Below are 12,645 nucleotides of genomic sequence, written 5' to 3'. Positions count from 1 at the left end.
ACCCCTCCGCCGTGCCTTCCTTTCTGTCTCTCTCTTCCCCTCCCGCAGCCAAGGCAAAGATGGCCCGGGCGCTGGGGATGGCTCTGTGGCCTCTGCCTCAGGCGCTAGAGTGGCTCTGGTCGCAACATGGCGACGCCCCGGAGGGGCAGAGCATCTCCCCCTGGTGGGCAGAGCGTTGCCCCTGGTGGGCGTGCCGGGTGGATCCCGGTCGGGCGCATGCGGGAGTCTGTCTGACTGTCTCTCCCTGTTTCCAGCTTCAGAAAAATGAAAAAAAAAAATATTTATCTTGCATCTCTTACATGCCATGTTCTGACGATATAACCAGTAAGATAGATATGGTCATTGCCTCATGAAAAGTTAGTCTAGCCTGACCAGGCAGTGGCGCAGTGGATAGAGCATCGGACTGGGATGCGGAGGACCCGGGTTCGAGACCCGAGGTTGCCAACTTGTGCGCAGGCTCGTCTGGTTAGAGCAAAAACTCACCACCTTGGACCCAAGGTCGCTGGCTCGAGCAAGAGGTTACTCAGTCTGCTGTAGCCCCACGGTCAAGGCACATATGAGAAAGCATTCAATGAACAACTAAAGTGTCGCAATGCGCAACGAAAAACTAATGATTGTTGCTTCTCATCTCTCCGTTCCTGTCTGTCTATCCTGTCTATCCCTCTCACTGACTCTCTCTCTGTCTCTGTAAAATAAATAAATAAATATACAAATAATCTTTAAAAAAAAAGTCTAGCATATAGAAAAATATATAGGCCTTTTAAATAAACATCCAGAAATCTCAGTTTGCAGAGATAATCACTGTTAACCTCTTTCTGAAATGTTTTGTGTATGTTTTTGCCCTCTAGGCACCATAGGTTCATCTGTTTTCATTCTAATATCCTCAATTTTTTTGCTCCTTTGTCCTTCATTTTCCCCACGGGGCACATTTCCAAACCCTGAGCCTATAATCATCAACCTACGTAATGTTTGGCCCTGGTCTGAAAAAAAAAACACAACAAACCCTAATTAGAATGCTAATTTTAATCCCAAAGAGCTTGTTCTATTTTATATGTTTGAGATTCTGAATTTTCCACACCTATGAAATACGAATTATTAAGTTATAGAGGTATTTCCCACTAAATTAAATTAATAGACTTACTCATTTTATAGTTTAATAAGGGAATATTAAAAACTGAGCTATACTTTATTTATAATTGCAAAAAAAAAAAGCATTAAATATCTAAATTCCCATCAATAGGAGACTAGTTAAATAAATCATGTACATCTATACAGTGGAATGCTATGAATGCATTAAAATAGTTTGTTGACGTAAAAAGAAAACTAATAAATGTGCAAAGGTATTCACAACAAATTGTTAAGTGAAAAACAGATTTATGTATAGATCAGGATATTTTGTTTGTTTCCATTTACGTAAAATTGGATACATATGTATGTACATGCACAGAAAGCTATCAGTAAAGATTTAATTAATATATTTTTTTTATTCCTACTGTGTAAGAGGTGCTCAAGAAATACCTTGATGGATGTCCATGTCATGGAGGAAAATCTGATAATACATGTAAAGCATGTCATGTATATTTGTGTGGGAGCATATTTGCTTTACTAAATATACTCCCCCCCCAATCTCTAGAATAATGAACTACAAAGCAAGTTGGATTATTTAACAGAAACCCAGCCCAAGACTGAAGTGGAAACCAGAGAGATTGGAGTAGGCTGCGATCTTCTACCCAGGTATTTAGGAATTTCATATTTTTTATGACTTAAATTTTTCTTTGATTTAAGAAAATACTTTCCTGGGCCATTATGACCAGAATTGCATTCTTTCTATCAAAAATATTTCTGCAAAGGTAAGTGGTGGCTGCTGAAGCCTCTGGCTGGTTTCTGTAGGTTCAGGGGCATTACCGCAGGGCGGTGGGCGTGGCCAAGGAGAGGTCTGGGAGGCCGCCCAGAGAGACTGGCCTATCAGTGCACCTTCCTTCCTTCCTTCCTCCCTTCCTTCCTCCCTTCCTTCCTTCCTTCCTTCCTTCCTTCCTTCCTTCCTTCCTTCCTCCCTCCCTCCCTCCCTCCCTCCCTCCCTTCGTTCCTCCTTTCCTTCCTCCCTCCCTCCCTCCTTCCTTTCCCTTCCCTCCCTCCCTCCCTCCCTTCGTTCCTTCTTTCCTTTCTCCCTCCCTCCCTCCCTCCCTCCCTCCCTCCCTCCCTCCCTCCCTCCCTCCCTCCTTCCCTCTCTCCTTCCTTCCCTTCCTTCCTTCTTCCCTTCCTTCCTTTCTCCTTCCCTCCTTCCCTCCATCCTTCACTCCTTGAACATCTCCCCAGTACCTTTCCTGTACCAGTTATGACATGGAGAATGAGATTTAGTTCCTGTCCCAGAGTGCCGTCTGGAGGAGGAGACAGATATTGGGCAGTAATTTACAATAGTGTGAGAGAGACCTGCGAGGTAGTTAAGCTATACAGAGGAGGGAGAGTCTAAATCTTGAACAAAAGTCATTTATTCCCCAGCACCATAACAGTATTCTCAAGCACTGAATCAGATTCATAAATAAATGATGTACTTCAACCATGAGCAGATATACAATCACTATAGCCTGCTTCATTCATTTGCATTTCTGAGTTAGAGGACTGACCCATTCTCTGTTAAGCTTCACATATCCATGCCTGGGTCTTTCCTTAGGAAGATTAAAGCCTGGAAAACAGTAACTAACCCACCATCTCTAGGTGTTCAAAACTGTGCTTGGCCCAAAGAGGACATAAGACAAATTTATAAGAAGAATGCTGATGACATGTGGCTTGTGATTTAGGTAACCAAAGTCACATTGCAGTCATTTACATTGCTTACTTTCTGGTAGAAACAAGGTAATTGCATCATTCTGATATGACTAATAGAAAAATTTTTTGAAAAGAAAGAAGGGGGAAAAGAATATGTAAATAGACCCTAGGTCTCATCCATGTGGGGTAGAAAGCACATGATAAAAATATAGCCAAAAGGAATGATTGATCATATCCAGGGACTCTTTTTGAAATATAAATAGTTTGGCCATTTTCCTCCTTTTTATTTTTTAGGAACCAAGTGGCTTAGTCCACTCTAATTGCCCACATAATAAATCTTGTTTGGCTAGGACAGGTACAAAACTCCGTCTGAAACCAATCAGTTGTTTGTTTTCTAATTCCCACATTTTGGCTTAACACAAGGTTTTCAATTTGTATGCCGAAGGATAGCCTTAAGCAAACTTTTATGGTGAAGTTATGAAACCACAAAGCGGTTTTCATAATGGAAGTGCTGACAGACCCTTAACTTATGGCCACGGTGAACTTGGAAGCCACTTCAGTATCTAAAAGCAGCTTTTCCATAAATGTAACATTTGGTTTCCCCCAGGATCCATCTTAGCACTTTAACTACCTAGGTCAATCAGCAGAGGAAATGAAAACTACATATCCACATTTCTGAAAAGGCGGCATAATTTCATGCATTTCCTGACAAATATTTATTAAGAGCCTACTATGTGACAGGTGCCATGCCAATCCGGATGGTGAGGACCGCAGAGACTATAGAGATCATTTGGGGCAGTAGTTTTCTACCTGTGCTTCTTGGAACAGAACGGCTGTGCTCTATGCTAGGATGTTAGTGCGGAGCTGGCCTGTGGGAACTGCCTCCCACCCCAAAGGAAACAATCAGAGAAGAACTCAGGTTTTAGTGCGTTTCATGTGTTGGATTCCAAGTACGATTTTGTTTGAATGAAGAGTTCTATGGTCAAAGCAAATTGGAACCCCCTGGTCTAGTTTAATCCCCATGTTTTATAGATATCCAAATTGAAGCCCAGACAGATAAAGTGATTGCCTGGAAGCCACACAGCCAGGATTAGAACCAGGCCTTCTGAGTCCTGGTGTGGTACATTTGTGGTTTGAAAATAATAAATAAGAGAGTTACTAAATTGTGCATAATCTAATAAAATCCCTGGTTCTTACTTGGACATCAAAGTTGCATCTATCCAATAAAAGATTCCATGGTGTTTTCCAGAATATTTTAAAAACAGGCTCCTCCACAGTGTTTTAGATCAATAAAAGTAAGGCATTAAGCCTCAGTGATGCCGTAGGGTTCAGTTCTTCCTGTTTTTCTCCCACAGAGAACTCGGGGGTATGGTCCAGCTGGGGAAGCTCAGGCTCCAGGGGTTCTCTGCCCAGCCAGCTGTCAGCTGAGCACAGCCTTGGGCAAGCTACTTAATCTCTCTTACGCCTCAATTATTTCAACCTTAAATTGGGAATGAAGATGGCAATATCAAATCTCATAGGGTTGCTATGAAAATTACATAAAAAACATGGGTACCTGGAAATGCTGAGGTCGCCAGTTTGAAACCCTGGGCTTGCCTGGTCAAGGCACATATGGGAGTTGATGCTTCCTGTTTCTCCCCCTTCTCTCTCTCTGTTTCTCTCTCTCTCTCCTCTCTAAAAATGAATAAATAAAATTAAAAAAAAATAAAATGTGTTTAAAAAAAAAACATGGGTATAAAGTATTCAGCATGGTAACTAGACCAAAATTAAGTGCTTAATAAATAATAGCTATTATTACTACTAACTAAGTAAAAACTCTGACTTTACATTTAAGACACTGTACCAAATAGAAATGAATTTGTGTGTGCTAAGACAATCTTGTTCACTTAATTTTTTTTTTTTTGACAGAAACAGAGTCAGAGAGAGGGACAGCTAGGGACAGACAGACAGGAAGGGAGAGAGATGAGAAGCATCAGTTCTTCGTTGCTGCACCTTAGTTGTTCAAGGATTGCTTTCTCATATGTGCCTTGACTGGGGGGCTACAACAGAGTGAGTGACCCCTTGCTCAAGCCAGCAACCTTGGGCTCAAGTCAGCGACCTTGGGCTTCAAGCCAGCAACCATGGGGTCATGTCTATGATCCCACACTCAAGCCAGCGACCATATGCTCAAGCTGGTGAGCCTGCACTCAAGCCAGATGAGCATGAGGCCATGCTCAAGCCGTTGACCTCAGGGTTTGGCACCTGGGTCCTCCACGTCCCAGTCCAATGCTCTATCCACTGTGCCACCACCTGGTCAAGCTTGTTCACTTAATTTTTATTGGTGATTATTAGTGATTTCTTAAATGTATTAACTAAATCAAGTGTATACAAGTGTATAGTACTTTAGTGTGCATGGAGCTCTTCAATTAAACTATCAGTGCTCTGAATCCTTCTAGCCAGGCTCAGCAGTTAATGAGGTCTATGCCAGCTCAGACATCAGAGTGGTCCCAGTGTGTTCCAGATGCTGGCACTAAGTCTCCTTGTAGAGTAGCCCGGCACTTATGACTCATTTCTCATACCCACAAGGATTATACGCTGCGCTGCAGTTGATAGCATTTGACAAATAGAGCTGCTCTATTTTTAGATACTGCTGAAAAAAATGGAAATCAGCCTTCTCTGTACTTACAGACCCTTTCATTACCCCCTCACCCTACAGTTCCCCTGTTCCTGCCAACACTGAGTGTGCCTGTGGACAAGCATTATAGGCTGCCAGCCCCAGGTCTAGCATTTACTTGATGCTCAATAAACATGTTAGCTGCATGAATGAAGTCCCAAGTGGGGACTTAGGCAGCTGATCTGTATTATAACATGATTTCTTTAATATAGGACTCAGAATAACATTGCTTGCTTATATTTTATATCTTTGTGTTTCTTAGTTCTCTCTTGCCCATGGAATGAATAGAAGCTTCATGAGGGCAGGGATTGTCATCCATTTCACTAATTGCAGTCTTTGTGAGACTTGCTTAGAATAGCACCTTGCCCATAGGAGGCACTTAATGTTTGTGGATTGGAACCATCCCTCTGTAGCACTTGCCAGTTCTTAGGTAGAAGAATATCTACTACTTACCCTTGTAGGACTCTTCTCCTGGTTCTCTCCTACTTCCCTGGCCTGTCCATATATTTTAATTACTATTCTTTTTCTTCTAAGATCTCACTGTGGGAACTCCTCCTGGTTCTATCTTGTTTACAGTAGTTTCTGCAAAGATGACATCCAATCTCATGGCTTTTACTTCTTGCCTCCCTGTGGCTGAGCCATCAAGTGGTTGAACCACCTTATTGTAGACAAGTCCTCATTTCCAGCTGCCTGCTGGGTACTCCCAGCTGGTGTCTGCTTGATCTTCACACCCATTGGATCCATCCCTGAGCAAGTCATTCTTTTTTTTTTTTTCCTTTTACAGAGACAGAGAGAGAGTCAGAAAGAGGGATAGACAGGGACAGACAGACAGGAATGGAGAGATGAGAAGCATCAATCATTAGTTTTTCGTAGCGCATTGTGATACCTTAGTTGTTCATTGATTGCTTTCTCATATGTGCCTTGACCGTGGGGCTACAGCAGACCAAGTAACCCCTTGCTTGAGCCAGAGACCTTGGGTTCAAGCTGGTGAGCTTTGCTCAAACCAGATGAGCCCGCACTCAAGCTGGTGACCTCAGGGTCTCGAACCTGGGTCCTTGGCATCCCAGTCCAATGCTCTATCCACTGCGCCACCGCCTGGTCAGGCAGCAAGTCATTCTTTTCAGCAAAGTAATTTCTCTTAGTTGTGGTCAAGAACACTGGCTGGAAGTTAGATCTGGGTTTGGATCCTGGCTTTACCTCCTCTAGCTACATCTACAGCTTTGGTTGGGCAAATTCCTAAGCTCTCTGCATGTCACTTTTCTCACCTAGAATAGCAAGATTTTGATAGTTCACATAGAAAAGTGGAAAACAAAAAGACACAAAAGAAAAGAGGCTTCTTTCTCTTGCTAAAGCAGGAGAAACCCTGGTTTCCAGTAAACTCATAAATTACGTCTTAATAGGTAAAACTTCATGCAAAACATTCCCTGGGATTATAAGTGCTGAATACATAGTAAGCATTTTAAAATGCCTACATTTTCAAATTTCTGTTGTAGAGACCAGAACACAGTCGCCTTTTGTCAAAGCTTTAGTTGTTGATTCTGCTATCATTTCCCTCAGGAGACCTGCCTCTTTATGGATTTATAAAAGGCTAGCAATAGCTTTAATATATTTAAAAAATATAGTTGAATTTCAATTATGTGGTTGAAAAATTATTTATGTTCTTGAAATCTTGTTTCCTAGTGATCAACTAAATAAAATACCTCACCTCTATTTGGTTGGGATATAAGATCCTGCTTTTGAAACCCAGAAGGTCCGCCTTTATAAATATTTCTGCACTTTATGGGCTTTTAGGATATTGTCACCGGAGACCCTTTCTGTTATATGGAATTTTCACAGTAGTTGGCAGAAATTGCCATCTGGCTTCTGCCCCTGGCATTCCACTAAGCTGCTTGGTGAGGTCACTGAGGACTCCGGAGTCGCAGATCCCGTGGCTTCCTCTGTGTGGAAGGTGACACTCTGACCAGCTCTGGGCATCCTTCGCTCTCTGGTTTCCTTTGTCCTCTGTATGTGGAGTGAGGGCTCTGTGCCTGGACTGAGTGAGCTTCTGGGGTCAGGAAGATGAGTGAGATACCGTTTTCACCCTTCAAGAAACCATACCTAGCGGAGGGGACAAATGCACAGTGGGTGCAATGAGGGCCTTCCAGTGGTGTGTCAGAAACCTGTGTGACAGTAATTTTCGAGGCGTTACAGGGACAGAAGGGTGGAGAGCATGGAAAGGACTTATTGAAGCAATTGGGAAGAGACATGACGTTTAAAATTTCCCAGCCTTCTAATTGACCCCATTCAGAAGCTGTCTCCCTACTACTCTGTAGTTGAAAATCACTGCAGGGTAATGGGAGGTGTGATGAGAAAGTGTAGCAGAAGTGAGCCTTTGAGAAGCAAGGCATTGTGTAGCATTGCACAGGACAGCATGAGCGTATAAAGAAAGGAAGGATCTTTTTTATCTCTGGTGTGGGGAGTTGGGGAAATGATCATATCAGAGGTGAAGCTTGGTTTGAGTTTCGAACTACAGGCAGGAATTCATCAGGTTGATTTGGTTAGGGGAGCATTCAACGTGGAGGGGATGCATGAGAGTGCAGAGAGGTGCGCAGCAGTGCAGTAAGTGATGAGAATTGTGTGCGGATTTGCAAGGCCAGCAGGAGGTGAAATAGGAGATGGGGGAGGCCCTTTAGACCAGTGGTCCCCAACCCCCTGAGCCGCAGACCACTACCGGTCCATGGGCCATTTGGTACCTGTCCTCAGAGAAAGAATAAATAACTTAAATTATTTACATTTTATTTATATTTAAGTCTGAACGATGTTTTATTTTTTAAAAATGACCAGATTCCCTCTGTTACATCCGTCTAAGACTCACTCTTGATGCTTGTTTCGGTCACGTGATACATTTATCTGTCCCACCCTAAAGGCCGGTCTGTGAAAATATTTTCTGACATTAAACCTGTTCGTGGCCCAAAAAAGGTTGGGGACCACTGCTTTAGACCATGCAGAGGAGTTAGACTTCATCCAGGAAGTAATGGGGAGACTTGGAGAGTTTTAAGAACAGTAATGTGCTCTGATTGTCTTTTTAGGAAGACGTCCTTGACAGCGAAATGGACAATGGAATCAGGGAGGAGGGGGGCAAACATTGCCAACACTGGAGTCAGGGAGATCATTTAGGATATTATTCCAGTATTCAGAGATAAACTCTGAGGGCCTGAACTAAGGCAGTGTCTGAAGGAATAGAGAAGACAGATGACGAAATGGTATTTTAGACAGTAGATCCTATACCACTTGGTGAATAACTGGACATGAGAAATTAGGGAAAAGGTGGTCGAGTCTTACACCTCAAATACACAACTAGTCATTGCATCAGTCAGGTTAAGGAATGTAGCTGCTGTAACAAGCAGCCCAGAGGTCTTGGGGGCTGAGCACAGGAAAGATTGATTTCTGACCACAGTCCTTTCTCCACACAGTCATTTAGGAACACAGGATTCTCCCATCTAGCAACTCTGCCTGGGCTTTGGTGTCCTCTTGGGTCCTCCACTCTATCCTCTACATGAAAGAAAAAAGAGAAACCATAGAGAATTATAGAGATGATTTTTACAGGCTAAACTTAGAAATAATATACCGTTGACCTGACCCTGAATAATGCAGGAATCAGGGGCACCAACTCCCATGTGGTCAAAAATCTCAGTGTAACAAGGAGGCCCTCAGCATACGTGGATTTTCAGCTGCAGATTGAAAATGCCACTTGACACTTGAAGAATACAGGTTTGAACTGTGTGGGCCCACTTATTTAGAAATCCATGTAATCCTCCTCTGAGTGGACCTGTGCAGTTCAAACCCGTGTTCTTCAAGGGTCAACTGTAAACAGTTTCTGTTCGTTTAGTCACATGGGCCACTGAATTGCAAGGGAAGCTAGGAAACATGTCCAGGAGGAAAAAAATATGGTATATGTGTCCATCGTAATCACTAAATCCTAGTCATTCTATTTCCTAAATATCTCCCTAACCGTTCCTGCTACTTCATACCCAGTGCTACTGTTAGAATTCGTTCCCATGATCACCTCCTAAATAGCAAAAATCTCCTAACTAACCTTCTGCCTCCAGACTGACCCCTCAACAGTCAGCCCTCAATAGTACCAAGGAATCTTTTTTGTTTGTTTGTTTGTTTGTTTTGTTTTTTTTTATTCATGTTAGAAAGAAGAGAGAGAGAGAGAAGGGGGGAGGAGCAGGAAGCATCAACTCCCATATGTGCCTTGACCAGGCAAGCCCAGGGTTTCGAACCAGCGACCTCAGCATTTCTAGGTCGACGCTTTATCCACTGCGCCACCACAGGTCAGGCAGTACCAAGGAATCTTGCTAGAATAAAAATATGAGCATGACATGGCCCTGACCCTCCTAAAAGCCTCTAGTGGCTCCCTGTCCCCTTCTGAACTCCTTAGCAGAGCACACGGGGGACTCCTCCACCGCACCTCGTTTTCAGCGACTTTCCATCATGAAGTCTTTGCTCCCATTGAACCGAGTGGTTCTCCTTTCCACACCTGCAGCCTTTGTTTTCACCCTCCTTTGCCTTTGTACATACTGTGCCTTCTGCCTGGAATTCCTGTCTCCTCCTTGTCCACTTAAGGAGTGCCTAAGAATCCTTCAAGATTCACCTTCCCTGTGCGAATTTTCAGATGCCCCCCTAGCAATGCTAACTTGTTCTGCCTTTGGTTTGCCCATAATATTCTGCTCACAAAAACGAGGAGATATTTTATTGCTTCATATTCATTTTGGAATATGCCCTCATTTTTGTGAGCAGTATATGTTGACTGTCATATTTCTCAGGGTCCTGGCTGGAAGGGAATCTTATAGAGACTTAAATGAAGGGACTGTTTGTAAAGATTTGGGAAGCTTTAGAAGAAAAAAACAAGAAACAGTGTCAGAGTCCGGAGCTAGCAATGGTGGAGGCTATTAGCAGCCTGCACCCGAAGAGGCAGGGGGTTAAGCCGGAGCGAAAGCCAGTGAAGGAGACACGGGGCAGGGCTGCACCTGCGGTCACTGCCGGAGGAGCATAGCCAACTGCAAGCTGACGCCCGGCCGGGAAAGAACAAATGCCCTGACCTCTCTGTCCTGTTGTGTCATCTCTTGCTATCGTGTCCCTATTGGTCAAGACCCACTGGAAGCTCTAGGGGGAGGGAGTCCTCGATGCTGACCCTCAGGCCAGCATCCCAGGGCTCCGGGGGCAGTGGCGGAGGAGGCGAGCAGATCTGACTGGGCAAATGGAGAGTCTCCAGCACAGCTCGTTATGCCTCTATTATAGTAGCACCCAGTGCATTGTACTGAAATCGTTTATGTACATCTTTCCCACCAAACTGTGAGTTCCTTCAGTGCATGTTTTATGTTTTTCTGAATCATCCGTGCCTCGCACATGCTAAACTTTCAAAATTTGCTACAAGCAGTGGTCCCTTGTGTAACATTTAAATGAAATATTTAACTGCATTATTACAGTCTCTTTTTTAAGTGTTGAAAAATCATTTCCTAGGGTTGTCTTACCCCAGAGCAGAGAGTATTGTTTCATCTTCCTGACCAGCCTTTTCTCATTTCTCAGTGAGACAAACCGGACCCCTGAAATCGCGATGCCTTCCAGGAGTTATGCCCCGTACGCACGTGTCCTGGAGTTAACCATGAAGAAAACTCTGACTTAGGCGTTCAGAGACACGCGCTTTTTACAGATGGACAAAGGCCCTGGGACCCTGTAGCGTGAAGTCTGGAAAGGGTGACTGATGCTTCATCCGCACTGTTTAAGCCAGAATGGAAACTGCTGTGGTTCTGATCCATTTCTTAAACCATGAAGGAAAGCGGAGGCAGAGGAGGAGGCAGGAGAGAGGTTTACAAGGTCATATTTCAAACACCCACCCAGTCTACCCGGCTGGACTGGGCCATTGTTAGTTTTCCACACGCACACTGAAGTCCTGTCAGAATTCCCTCACAATTTATTTTGTTTTGCTTGACTTCAGTTGGGAGGAAAAGGGCATTCTTTTGAAATTTCATTTTATTCACACCAGGACCATTTGTTACTGCATGAAGGTTTTGTTTACCCGTTAAAAGTATTAGAGGCGGTATTTCTCTGGTACAGAGAGGTCTGTCCTGGAGAGCGTGGGCTCCAGGGGAGACTCGACCCTGGGAGTGAAGGACGGCAGCACGCAGGCGCCGTCTCCTCTCGGTGCCAGCGTGTCTGCAGGGCTGCGGGAACCACTGGAGATGGTCTGCGCATGGGCAGACGCGCTTCATGCCAACGTGCTGATCCCGTGGTTTAACTTGTGCCTTATGCGTTTATGGAGCCAGCTGAAATCACTGTATTTATTTGACCTGTGATTTTTCTTTCTTTCTCACTTTAACTAAAAGAGAATTTTGTATGTTGTAGAAGTTTAATCATTTCATGTTTTCATTATTGATTGGTGTTTTTGTTAAACGAATGAGTAATTTGTTCATGCACGCTCTACTTTGATATTACAATAACCTGTGTCACATCTGTTTAATAAATGCCGTATATTTTGTTCTACTGATGTTGTCTCTGTGTTTCACCCATGACCATGTGCAAGGGGTAGAGAGCAGAATCAGACTCTGGAGTGAGTGTCCAAGAGAGGGCACAGTGAGCTTGCAATCAGCCTAATCCAGTATTTGGCAAATCACAGCTTGCGAGCCACATGCGGCTCTTTGGCCCCTTGAGTGTGGCTCTTCCACAAAATACCACGTGCGGGCGCTACCTCGATAAGGAATGTACCTACCTATATAGTTTAAGTTTAAAAAATTTGGCTCTCAAAGGAAATTTCAATCATTGTACTGTTGATATTTGGCTCTGTTGACTAATGACTTTGCCGACCACTAGCCTAATCCATAGAACCATTTATAAACCCCAAGATAGGGTGTGTCTGTGTGCATGCACATGTGTGAAATTTAACTAGTTTTAGCTCACTTTCTGAAAAGAAGATACATAAATACATGACTATAAATACAAAAATAGTTTTTACTTTAAGAAATCTCTCTCGCTTTGCCCTATCCCCTGTGCCATTATTTTTCCACTTCAAAAAAAGAAAGCACCAAGACCAGGCGGTGGTGCAGTGGATAGAGCGTCAGACTGGGAAATGGAGGACCCAGGTTCGAAACCCCGAGGTCACTAGCTTGAGTGCAGGCTCATCTGGTTTGAGTAAGACTCACCAGCTTGAGTCCAAGGTCGCTGGCTCGAGCAAGGGGTCACTCGCT

The 12,645-nt window shown here is 43.8% G+C and overlaps 1 protein-coding gene across 1 annotated transcript in view; it reads left to right on the top strand.

Moving 5' to 3' along the window:
• Positions 1–11,944, top strand: part of MYZAP (myocardial zonula adherens protein) — a 111,003-nt gene extending 99,059 nt beyond the window's left edge. Inside the window, exons 12-13 of the mRNA XM_066276058.1 lie at positions 1,634–1,734; positions 10,991–11,944. Coding sequence (XP_066132155.1) covers positions 1,634–1,734; positions 10,991–11,087 — 198 coding nt within the window. The 3' untranslated portion in view covers positions 11,088–11,944. The remainder of the gene's footprint in view (positions 1–1,633; positions 1,735–10,990) is intronic.
• The last annotated feature ends 701 nt before the right edge of the window (positions 11,945–12,645 follow it).

Source organism: Saccopteryx bilineata, chromosome 4 (assembly GCF_036850765.1).
Source record: "Saccopteryx bilineata isolate mSacBil1 chromosome 4, mSacBil1_pri_phased_curated, whole genome shotgun sequence".
Classification (NCBI taxonomy): Eukaryota; Metazoa; Chordata; class Mammalia; order Chiroptera; family Emballonuridae; genus Saccopteryx; species Saccopteryx bilineata.
The sequence above is the reverse complement of the archived record's forward strand: the minus strand, read 5'-3'. Positions and strand labels throughout refer to the sequence as shown.